Source organism: Salvelinus fontinalis, chromosome 6 (assembly GCF_029448725.1).
Source record: "Salvelinus fontinalis isolate EN_2023a chromosome 6, ASM2944872v1, whole genome shotgun sequence".
NCBI classification, from domain to species: Eukaryota; Metazoa; Chordata; class Actinopteri; order Salmoniformes; family Salmonidae; genus Salvelinus; species Salvelinus fontinalis.
The window spans coordinates 53,537,832-53,549,599 of NC_074670.1; the positions used below are offsets into that span (position 1 = coordinate 53,537,832).

Below are 11,768 nucleotides of genomic sequence, written 5' to 3' on the forward strand. Positions count from 1 at the left end.
ATATTATAGAGGTGGCAGGCAGCCTATCAGATTGGAGGCGTGGCTATCAGATATTTATTTTTGGTCCCCCTTTGGCATAAATGTCATTCCTGTGCTTCATGTTAAGTCTGTACACTGCAAACTAAAATGTTTCTTGAATATTTATGCATATTATATATTCTAATATAATATTAATAATATTAACATTGCTGAGTACATACAGTAATAAAGTGGTAACTATTCCAATCTTGGGAATTGCATAGGCTCTTGAGGAACTCACACCTCTGTTAGCCTCATTGAAGTTACACAATTTTTCAACCTTAACAACAAAACAGTTAACAGGAATGACATTTACTCTAATGGGTGGCCAAAAAAATCCTCTACTAAGCCAAGCCTCCACTCCAGGATTCCTCCAGGAACCTGTTGCTACATTGAATTTTTAAAGGTTCGTCCAAGAATCCCTTACCTAGCCAGAGGTGCAAATATGAACCATTGACTGGCAATGGTTCCTTGAGGAGCTCCAGGGGTTCCTTGAGGATCTCCAGGGTTCCTCAAGTCACCAATAATTCTAAAAGTTCACTCTCCTTGTCCTCCCCACTCCCACTCTCTTTCCCTTTCCCACTTTTTGGTTTGAGCCAACGCAATTCCCAGCAGGAGAGCAATTGATGGAGCTCTGCCCTGGGATCAGGGAGAGTGCAGGCAATGGGAAACACATGTCAGAAACAACGGTGGAGGGAGTGGCAGAATGGACAATCCCTCGCAAAAGCCACACTGTCTGATTCAACTCTGTAATGCATTGGGGAAACATGGACATTTACAATACGGTTGCATTTTAGAAAGCCCCCATCTTACCAAATCGAACATATGCTTTATCGCTTCTGACATAATATTTATTAACCCTTGTTCAGATTTGAAGTGCAAAGGGAATTGTGCTCATACAATGAGGGGAGAGGGGTGGTTTTAGTTCTGGAGGAGAGCAATGCAATTCTTAATACTTACTATACAGGAATTTGGCCCATGCTGTTCGAGGTTGTCAACGGATCTTGTTCAAACTGCACGGTTTTGATGACATTGGATTGACCATAGCATTTCCTCCTTTCATCCAGGTTACTCCCGTAACTCCAACAGCGTATCGCCCCGTGGCTATGTCCCCAGCTCCACGCCCCAGCAGTCCAACTACAACACCATCACGTCCACCATGAACGGCTACGGAGCGGGCATGACCAACCTGGGGGTGCCAGGCTCACCCAGCTTCCTCAACGGCTCTGCCACCAACTCCCCCTACGCAAGTAAGTACAGCCTTATTTGGTCTCAATGATCATCACTGTAATGATCACTGGGGGATCACTTGGTTAGTTATATGTGGTGGGATAGCAGCACACGGTTTCATTTGGACAGTAGTACTCTGATTCAGTCCAGGAGGGATGTAGTGTGGGATGCAGTGTCTGCTAGCGCTTCTCTTACTTTGCGTTCACACAGTGACTGATTTAGATCTGGGGCGCCAAGTGTGTGGACTCACAGACGAAATAATTGACGTCAGTTTATTATTGGTCAATTCAGTGGAGGCATCCGCTGTCGTTCTAGAGGACTGGTGTTGACACCTGCTGTAGGATCTGCATTGGAATTCCTCACACACATCTCATAGATGACATCACTGGGATTCCTTCTCTCTCCCTCAGTGCTAGAACCCTCCAGGGTCTCTGTCCCTGATCTTTCCTTCACCACTCTGCAAATAACATGCATAGCGTCACGATTCTGCTCTGAGGTCACAGGTGTTTTAGAGAGAGTCTTGAACTCTAACTGTCAACCTCTGGGACTCATTGAATTTGCTTATTATTTAGGCTACAGCATCACAGAGCAAAGTCTCCCAAAATAATAACGGTGTCCCAGTAGTTGTGAATTCTGGATGCTGAAAAGAAAGTGGATTTTTGTCTGACACTTGATGTGGAAGGTTATGCATTGTCTACTGAAGGGAAAGGTTGGGTTTGTCTGTCTGTACCATGCATTGTACAAGTCTTCATCTGCTTTGCCTATACCTTGTTCCATCTCCTTCATTACTTAACACTACTAACATACTAACAATCTCACAGATTCATTCATGCTGTGGGCCAAACCCTTTCAGTTGGATCAGTAACAAAACATGTCAACTGTGACGTTACAGAGCAAGAATAAGTTAATAGTTCAAGGAAGATAAAAACAAAATAACTATTTACATGTAGGGATACATACTATTAGCATTTTGACATCAATTTTAGACTTCCATTTTGAATTTCTGTATTTGTGAGATAGGAGGCTAAACGCTGCTTCAGGATTTCATACTTTACTGGATTCATATGTCTTGTGAATAAAGATGCAATAACTTGTAGGTGCAGAAATGAACCAAGCCAGTATGGGGAGATTGGGGTATCAAATGCATTGTGCTTTAAATTAAATTGCTTCATTATCACAGTCAGCATTTCAGACATTAACATTCTACACACATGCATACACACGCACACACACATATATTTGTTTGTGAACATGGATGGAGGTTGCTGCTATCCTCAAGAACAAGGTATTGTTTGTGTCAAAGTCTAAAATGGGCCTTCAAGTTATGGATCAACTTGCAGATATTGAGCACCTTTTACTCCGAGCATGTTACTCCAGACCTTGGCCCTTCTTCAGGCAGGCATCCATTCCTCAGCCCCCATGCATGCCCTCACTGTACAGCTCATCTCAGTCCACTCACTCACCAACCTCTGTCTGTCTGTCTTCTCCGTTAGGATCAACCACCTCCCCCTCCTCCTCCTACTCCTCCTCCTCCTCCATCCCTCTGTTCTCCGGTGGACCCATAGGCCCTTATTCATTCTCTCCTGTCCATATGATCTCTGCAGTCAAACAGAAGAGCGCCTTCGCCCCTGTCGTGCGGCCACAGACCTCCCCGCCCCCCACCTGCACCACCACCAATGGCAGCAGCCTACAGGGTGAGCATCCCGCCCCTCAGTCCCGCCCATTTCTGCCTGGGTCACTGTTAGAAAGGGGCATGTCATGGATACCCTGTTATGCTAGAACTCACACAACAAAATGATATGACCTGAGTTAGCAGTGGATTGAAGGTCAAAGTTGATCCATAACTTCTGGCTCTGAGTGACTTTTCAAAACATTCATCACAATCAAATCATTTGGCTGAGAATCTTTGTTCACATAGAGTGATTATAAGGGCTCGATCCAATATGCATGGCTGAAGCGTTGCAGATTGTGCGGTCAAACTGTAAAGGTCATTTCCGATTGAGCCGACATATGTAGTGTTAACCGTGAATGCAGTCTCAGCTAACGCGGGAACATTGCCTTTACATTTCTATCACACTATAACTCCGAACTTCAGCGATACAGATTGAATCCAGGCCTTAGTTAATGTAACATGACTGGAAAAGTTATTATATTTGAAAAATATAATTTTGTCATTCTTAGGTTTTGCAGCAAATCCATATGCATATCATAATTACCTCAACACACGGCTTTTCATTTAAGAGGGTGTGTAATGATTTTCTATGGGATATGTATCCTTACAACATTATATTTCAATGTTATAGATGCAAAACATGTTATGGATACAAAACGTCTCGCCACATTTATAGGTAACCAGCGTGTCTGTTGTCTTTCAGCCATGGCAGGTCTCATAGTCCCACCTATGTGAAGAAGACCTTCTGCCAGACAGACCACATTTCCACTGGCTCACAGAATCTCTACAACAGAAGCCTAAAGCTCATCAATCTCCAAAACAGGACCATGAAGCCCCTTCACTCCTGGAAACAGAGCAAACAGCACAACAAAGAAAATTACAGTAACCGAAAACTCGTAAAATGTCACTAGAGTATGTTTGTGTTGGTTCAGTAATTGAGTTCACCGTCACCTTCTGTGCTTTGCATTTTGGGACTTTCCTTGCCCAATGGGTAGCATTCCCACATATATATGTGTGAAGGGTTAGCTCATCTGAAAATATAGTGAATAATAAACTGTGGATTTGAAAGGCAGGTAGTTACTCCTTGTGGTAACTACTAACTAACTGTCCTGAGTCCTAAACAAGAAAAGTAATTTGACTGGATCTTCTAATGAACCGAGTTCATTTTCAGTCATATAACCACTGTGAGCAGGGAACGTGGAAAGGCCTACAGTTCAAAACTGTCAACTATGGAAAAAGTGCAGAATCCAAGAATATCAAACTCTCTGTCAATTGTCAGACTCAAAATAGGTGGGAGTTTCAATGAAAATTCCCCCCAATGTCTATAAAAACCCCGCTTCAAAAGACCATTGATATCTAATGTCAAAGTCTAATAGCATTTTTGTTTGTGTACCATAGCTTTTAATAATGTGTGTGTTTATCATATTTAAAGGGAAATGCAGTAATTTTCTAATCTAAAGAAAGGGTTGGCAAACATTCTGCCAAGGAGAGAAAAGCAAATGTTATACTAATATTTGCCCACTACCAGAGTTATGCCAGGGCAGCCCAAGGTTGTGAGGTTCAAAGGTTTTGGATGTCTACCATTTTTGAAACACAGTACAATAGATATATTTCCGGGGTGTGTTGATTGATAGATTTTAACCAGAAATGCTTGCAGCAGTTTTAATCACATTTAGGTACCAGAGTTCTTGTTATTCTTCTGATTGTGCTTATTTTGTATGTATTTATAAAGTATGTTTTGGGATTCTTTTTGTGATTTTGGCCTGAATGATAGTCTCAAATATACATGTAAACACATTCAATGTCTTAATACCTTTTAGATATTGTAAAAAGATTGAAAAAGGAGATGAACAACCTTTTTGTAAAAACAAAAAAAGTTGAAACATGACATGGTCACCCTGTCTTTTAAAGCAGGATATATGCTCCACCACTTTTGTATAAAAATGCATTTCCGATACTATATTTAACTTTTTTTGTATACAGCATTTGTGTTTCCCCCTGTTCTTCTTGTCTTTTCTGTGTTATTGTGAAATGTGTATTATCATGGTTATTTCTTAATGCACTATTTTAGTTGGGGCACTATCAAGAGCAATGCATCTTAGCAAGCAAGAAAAACTAAAAGCAAAAGACAAAAGCTAGTACAAATATTAACCAAGATGTTTTTTGGGGGGATTCACATTTTTGTCATTGTGGCTGAAATGGGAAGGTCATTGTCATGTCAATTTCTCTATTTCAAAAATTCTTCTATCATAAACCTCCGTTAGTTCATTGGTTAGAATTCAACTCCTTTCCCATATGATTTGGACCCAAGCCTATTCCTTGCGTTTTGGTGAGAATGAATGTAATACACATGCCTGTACGAATCAGCTGCGAAGTTGAAACCCAAGTAAACCTTCAATAACTGTAGAAGGACCACTCAAGTGTAGGGTTCATCTATCTCAAGGAACCTTGATGTTAGTGTTGTTGGTGGTGGTGGTGTTATTGCCGTTGCACACAATCTATCATTTACTTATGCAATTTGTATTTACTGTAATGCAAGTTATCTCTCCACATTTCAGTGGAATGGTTTTGAAACATAAAAGAACACAAGACATAATTGATGCCTTACAAAAGAACATGCTCCAACTTAATGCATTTTCATTATTTTGATACTCTAATTGAAGTGTGGTTAATTTGAGTTATGATTTTGCAGATGTTTAAGAATGAGTTAAAGTTGTAATTAATTTGATGCTTTTGATTAATTTAATAACACAGGCACATCATTTGAGCTGCAGTGGATGTAGTTTAAACTGGGATATGTTGGAGGGTACTTCCTTCTCCAAATGTGCACATATCTTGTTTAATAGTGGACAATAGGTGACAAATCAATGATGAGCCTGATTAAGTCTTTGATTGTATGCAAATTCTGTGCAGTGATTGCCATACATCGGCAATCATCGGGCGGCATCAACTTGTAGTCATAATGTGGGCTTGTGAAAAAAAAGCGGAAAAATCTGTTACGCTTTTTTAAAAGCCATTTTTCAATTACGAGATTTAAGGCCAGCTCATAGAATGTCTTTTAGAGTGCACTTGTACACTTCACAAAACATCTGAATTCAATATCATGGAGTTCTAAACCCATTTTCAATGAAAACACAAGTTCTCTCTTCAAGTTAAATCTTGGCTGACTTCACAATCCTCCCCTTCACCCCCATTCCCTGTATCCATTCCATCCATATACTGAGTTTTTAAATAGCTTGATTTAAAAAATGTTTTGTCATAGTTGTAGAAAGCTTGCTTTTTGCTGCCCTGGTTTTCAGCAGAGGTTTTTTAAATTGTAAAGTGTACTTTCTCAATGTTTAATTCAATGTGAAAAGGGGAGAGGTACTGCATCTATGTGAAATATGAAATGTACCATCAAAGTGTATCATAGCACAATGTTTAATTAATGTCTTCAGAATACAAATGAGGGGGATCTCTCCAGCTTCTCCTTTTCTGTCTTTGACCATGCTGTAAATAGATGCATGTTTCTTTCTGTGATCCAGTAGTTTTTGTACAGAAACAGACTAATAAAGAATACATTTGGCCTCAAAAAACTCTGTTGTATTGTTGGTTATACCTTCTGTATTGGAGTTCATTCTGCTTAGGGCGGCAGGTAGCCTAGCGGTTAAAAGCGTTGGGCCAGATACTCTGGATAAGAGCGTCGACTAAATTAATAAAATGTGAATGTTATGAGGGGCTTAGCTACAAATATATACTGAACAAAAATGTAAACGCAACATGCAACAATTTCAACGACTTTACTGAGTTACAGTTTATATAAGGAAATCAGTCAATTTAAACAAATTCATTACGCTCTAATCTATGGATTTCACATGACTGGGCAGGGGTGCAGCCATTCAGAATATATTTCTTTCCCCCACAAAAGGGCTTTATTACAGACAGAAATACTCCTCAGTTTCATCAGCTGTCCGAATGGCTGGTCTCAGATGATCCCTCAGGTGAAGAAGTCAAATGTGGAGGTCCTGGGCTGGAGTGGTTACATGGTTGGTCTGCGGTTGTGAGGCCGGTTGGACGTCGAGAAATGAACATTCAATTCTCTGGTAACAGCTCTGGTGGACATCCTTGCAGTCAGCATGCCAATTGCATGCTCCCTCAAAATTTGAGACATCTGTGGCATTGTGTTGTGTGATAAAACCACACATTTTAGAGTGGCATTTTACTGTCCCCTGCACAAGGTGCGCCTGTGTAATGATCATGCTGTTTATTCAGCTTCTTGATATGCCGCATCTGTCAGGTGGATGGATTATCTTGGCATGTGTATGGAACATTTCTGGGATATTTCAGCTCATGAAACATGGGACCAACACTTTCCATGTTGGGTTTATATTTTTGTTCAGCATACAATCATATATTCCCTCACATAGCAGGGGGCAACAATAATCAAACCAAGTACTCCTAGCTTCATAAAAAACTTTCCAGACAAGCTCATCCTTCAAAAGCTTCATCCTTTTGGACGCTAGTTCAACTGTCCTCAGTCTATGGGAGATATTTTTGCAACAGCCTCCAAAGATCTCATTTTATGATGAAAATCTTGGATCTCAAACTCTCAAACTGGGCCTCTCAGATTACATATTGACCAGTGCTTATCTGAATCGATCATTCAAAGTCTGAGGAAGGGAAACAATTCCTCCCTCTGTGAATGGCAGCATATCATCAGGTAAAAACATAATCTCCATGGTTGCAAGTTTAGACTTATGTTTTGAGTCAAAGAGACAGGTTTTCAAAATTGTACAAAGTGACTTCATCACTTCAGTGATTCGTCCTCATAAAGGCACTACATAGGGAGCAAACAAGGCAATTAATTTGTGCATGCTAGTGTGCGTGTTTGCAAGAGTTCATGTGTTTTTGTGTGTGCCTACCTGTTTGATAGTGTGTGCTCTGTGCACAGGCTTACGCAGCGGCTTCCTGAGATAGCTGCCCTTAACTCTACCTGGTTCTCTTTTTAATGCCATTAGAGTAGACCAGCAGATGTCTTTATCAAATCAGCAGCCCCTCAATAGGAAGTCCTACCTTCAAGTACGTAGAAGGATCAGAACATAAGCTATCTATGAGACTTAGCATCAGAGGCTGCAAAAGGCTACGTCGATTAGAAACCATTAGCTTTCTACGCCACAGGTTGTGAGTTATTAACCCTACTTTGGTAGTCAGCAGTATCTTGATGAGTTTTGATGACTCTTTGTTGTCGGTACACAGTGCTCGTTAGTAAGGTTCTTCGCCCAAAGCCTTCTAGAGCACGCACATAGAAAACCATCTCCCAGAACCTGAGTCCTTCCGCTGTAAGCCTCTGGTACCAAAGCCAATATACATCTGGGGTCTGCCAACGCAGGACGGAAGCTAAGTAGCCCAGGCTATATAAAACTTGGCCACCATCCCATAAGAAGTGGTTTGTCAAGTAGAGAGTCCATTAATGGGTTAGACATATTTGAGCAAGAGCGCTCCATAATACATGATCAGGGTTTCCTCTGTAAAGATTTCCTGGGAAAAAAGGTTCTCATTCAGCGCCTTGAGAGAGGAGGATGTTGTAGTGTTTCTGGGTGTTTTGGCTGGTAACATACAAGCACTAAGTTAGCATCTGTAAAGGAAGGAAGGAAGGAAGGAAGGAAGGAAGGAAGGAAGGAAGGAAGGAAGGAAGGAAGGAAGGAAGGAAGGAAGGAAGGAAGGAGGAGGAGGAGAGGATGCTTCCACAAAGGGCTCGATTCAATCCGTATCGCCGAAGTTCAGTGCTACTGTATAGTGCGCTTGAAATGTAAAGCCAGCATATGCAGCATTTACCATGAACGCAGTCTCCGCAAAAGCGGGAACATTTCCTTTATATTTAAATCACGCTATAACGTGGAACTTACATTTACATTTACATTTAAGTCATTTAGCAGACGCTCTTATCCAGAGCGACTTACAAATTGGTGCATTCACCTTATGATATCCAGTGGAACAACCACTTTACAATAGTGCATCTAACTCTTTTAAGGGGGGGGGGTTAGAAGGATTACTTTATCCTATCCTAGGTATTCCTTAAAGAGGTGGGGTTTCAGGTGTCTCCGGAAGGTGGTGATTGACTCCGCTGACCTGGCGTCGTGAGGGAGTTTGTTCCACCATTGGGGTGCCAGAGCAGCGAACAGTTTTGACTGGGCTGAGCGGGAACTGTACTTCCTCAGAGGTAGGGAGGCGAGCAGGCCAGAGGTGGATGAACGCAGTGCCCTTGTTTGGGTGTAGGGCCTGATCAGAGCCTGAAGGTACGGAGGTGCCGTTCCCCTCACAGCTCCGTAGGCAAGCACCATGGTCTTGTAGCGGATGCGAGCTTCAACTGGAAGCCAGTGGAGAGAGCGGAGGAGCGGGGTGACGTGAGAGAACTTGGGAAAGTTGAACACCAGACGGGCTGCGGCGTTCTGGATGAGTTGTAGGGGTTTAATGGCACAGGCAGGGAGCCCAGCCAACAGCGAGTTGCAGTAATCCAGACGGGAGATGACAAGTGCCTGGATTAGGACCTACGCCGCTTCCTGCGTGAGGCAGGGTCGTACTCTGCGAATGTTGTAGAGCATGAACCTACAGGAACGGGTCACCGCCTTGATGTTAGTTGAGAACGACAGGGTGTTGTCCAGGATCACGCCAAGGTTCTTAGCACTCTGGGAGGAGGACACAATGGAGTTGTCAACCGTGATGGCGAGATCATGGAACGGGCAGTCTTCCTTCCAAACTTCAGCGATACAAATTGAATCGAGCCCTCACAGGCCGAAAAGGTGACCCATATTTATATGATGGCCATATTCCACCATATTCCACCTCAATACTTTCTAGAAGCCTCTTTTCCTATCATCTTATCACTTCAACCTTACTGATCTGAAAGGACTGGTCCGGCTGTAACGAGTGGGAACATTCCACCTCGGCCATTACATAGCCTACAAAAAGCACAAGAGAGGATATTTTATTTTTCATGCATCATTCAAGTCTTGCATTCCTAGTTTACATAGCTCTAATAAGTTCAAAAGAAGAGGTGGTATAGATTTTGTGCAGGTGTGTTTTGCTTGGGGGGTTGGCCTGAGTGAATTAGGTGACATTGTCATTCCACTACACCATACATCTGCACTCTGAAATGTTGAAGAATTAGACCCTTTCCTGTGTGTTGATGATGTCATGGTGACACCGCAGGCCTGACTTTGGGCTGGGGAGGGTTCATAACAGTAAAACGGCACTCAGGACTGACGGGGGACTGTAAGTCATCTCGCACAGGAAGTGCCCTGGGCCTCAGCCTGCGATGACATCGGAGACCTCCGCCAACTCTGCACAGTTAAGACGGTATGTAAATCACCCGTACAAAAGTTCAACCTAGCAGCCATGTTTCCTGTGAAGGACCGATGCTGGAGGTGCTTTGGAAATATGTTGGCCCATCAAAATCATGTGTTGCAAAACCGCTGCAAAAAAAGAGCACATATTGTGTGAGGCTCACTGATTGCCTCGTCTTTTGGAGTAAGGTTAGAGAGTCTGGGTGTTTAATAGTTAGTGAGTCCCCCGAGCTATTGGTACTGTGACAACGTGACAAATCAAACTGTATTCATAGATGTGTCGTTATCTTCATAGCCTATGACATGACTGACCTGCAGACGACTCAAGGTCCGAGGGGTTCTGTAGTCTGGGGTTGGAACCTGCTTCTGTTCTCTCAGAGGATAGGGTTATGGTTGATGGTAGTAATGGGAAAATTGATCTATATTCACAGAGCATATCTATAATCCAATACAGGATTGGTGGATTAATTGATTCAATGTATTACAATGACAGTAGCGTCTACATTATATCAATATTATTACTAACCTAATAAACAATGTAATACTTTTCAGTGAATGGTATGTCCATATTAACTCACTGATGCCTTCCTCCTACTACCACCACACACACACACACACACACACACACACACACACACACACACACACACACACACACACACACACACACACACACACACACACACACACACACACACACACACACACACACACACACACACACACACACACACACACACACAACATGAACACACACACAAACCTCTTCACAAGCATAACACATGTTACTTGTCATTCTCAGTGTGTGTCACATGTTGAACTGTGTTGGTTTCAAAGCTGAAATGATTTCAGGTGCCCCTGCCAATCAAAAAGCCTTCAGTAAATTAGCATTAGTAAACAAGGATATTGCCTACATTGTCTCTGTCAGATTTAACCTTTTATTGCAGTGGGCTTATTCAAAGTCACACAGGGTGATTCTTGGTAGTCTTAAATCTACTTTGAAACAAAAGTATACACCTCACACACATGTTTATGGGCTTAGGACACCTGTACCATGTCAGATATAGAGTTGAAATGTAGTACATTTTGAGTTTGCATCCCAATATTGTACTTTATATGCATCACAGAAGACTGAAATACAACACAGCCGTTTGACATAGAAACTCTGCATTATCGTCGAAAAAAGAACACTTAATTAAAAATAATGATAACATTCCAGCCATGAGGCTAAAGAGGCCGGTTTTGGTCATTGACTGCAGGAAACTATATGACTTGACATCATGATTGAGGCTATGTTCATTGGCCATTATTTGCATGACAGTACTGCGTAAACGCTTTAAATATATAGATATATATTTCCTTGTCTATCCCCTTCCTCCCCTCCCAAAAATTCTAAGTGTGTGTCATTTTGCCCCAATTTTTCCATTCCCTTCAGAAAAACTCACCTAACATTTCTGTTAAATCAATATCCCTCAAATCAGTAGCCCACCCCTCAAATCCCAAATGCATTTCTCTCCCACAACACT

At 42.0% G+C, this 11,768-nt stretch overlaps 1 protein-coding gene across 8 annotated transcripts in view; it reads left to right on the forward strand.

Annotated features, from left to right (window-relative positions):
- LOC129858125 (transcription factor COE3-like) overlaps positions 1-6,495 on the forward strand; it is a 104,453-nt gene extending 97,958 nt beyond the window's left edge. For 2 of the 8 annotated variants that reach the window (XM_055927105.1, XM_055927106.1), the window contains exons 14-17: positions 1,086-1,268; positions 2,742-2,942; positions 3,430-3,492; positions 3,624-6,495. In XM_055927105.1, the coding sequence (XP_055783080.1) occupies positions 1,086-1,268; positions 2,742-2,942; positions 3,430-3,488 (443 nt within the window). In that variant the 3' untranslated portion in view covers positions 3,489-3,492; positions 3,624-6,495. The remainder of the gene's footprint in view (positions 1-1,085; positions 1,269-2,741; positions 2,943-3,429; positions 3,493-3,623) is intronic. The other 6 variants (XM_055927107.1, XM_055927108.1, XM_055927110.1 and 3 more) reach the window with 4 other exon arrangements.
- Positions 6,496-11,768: the final 5,273 nt, after the last annotated feature.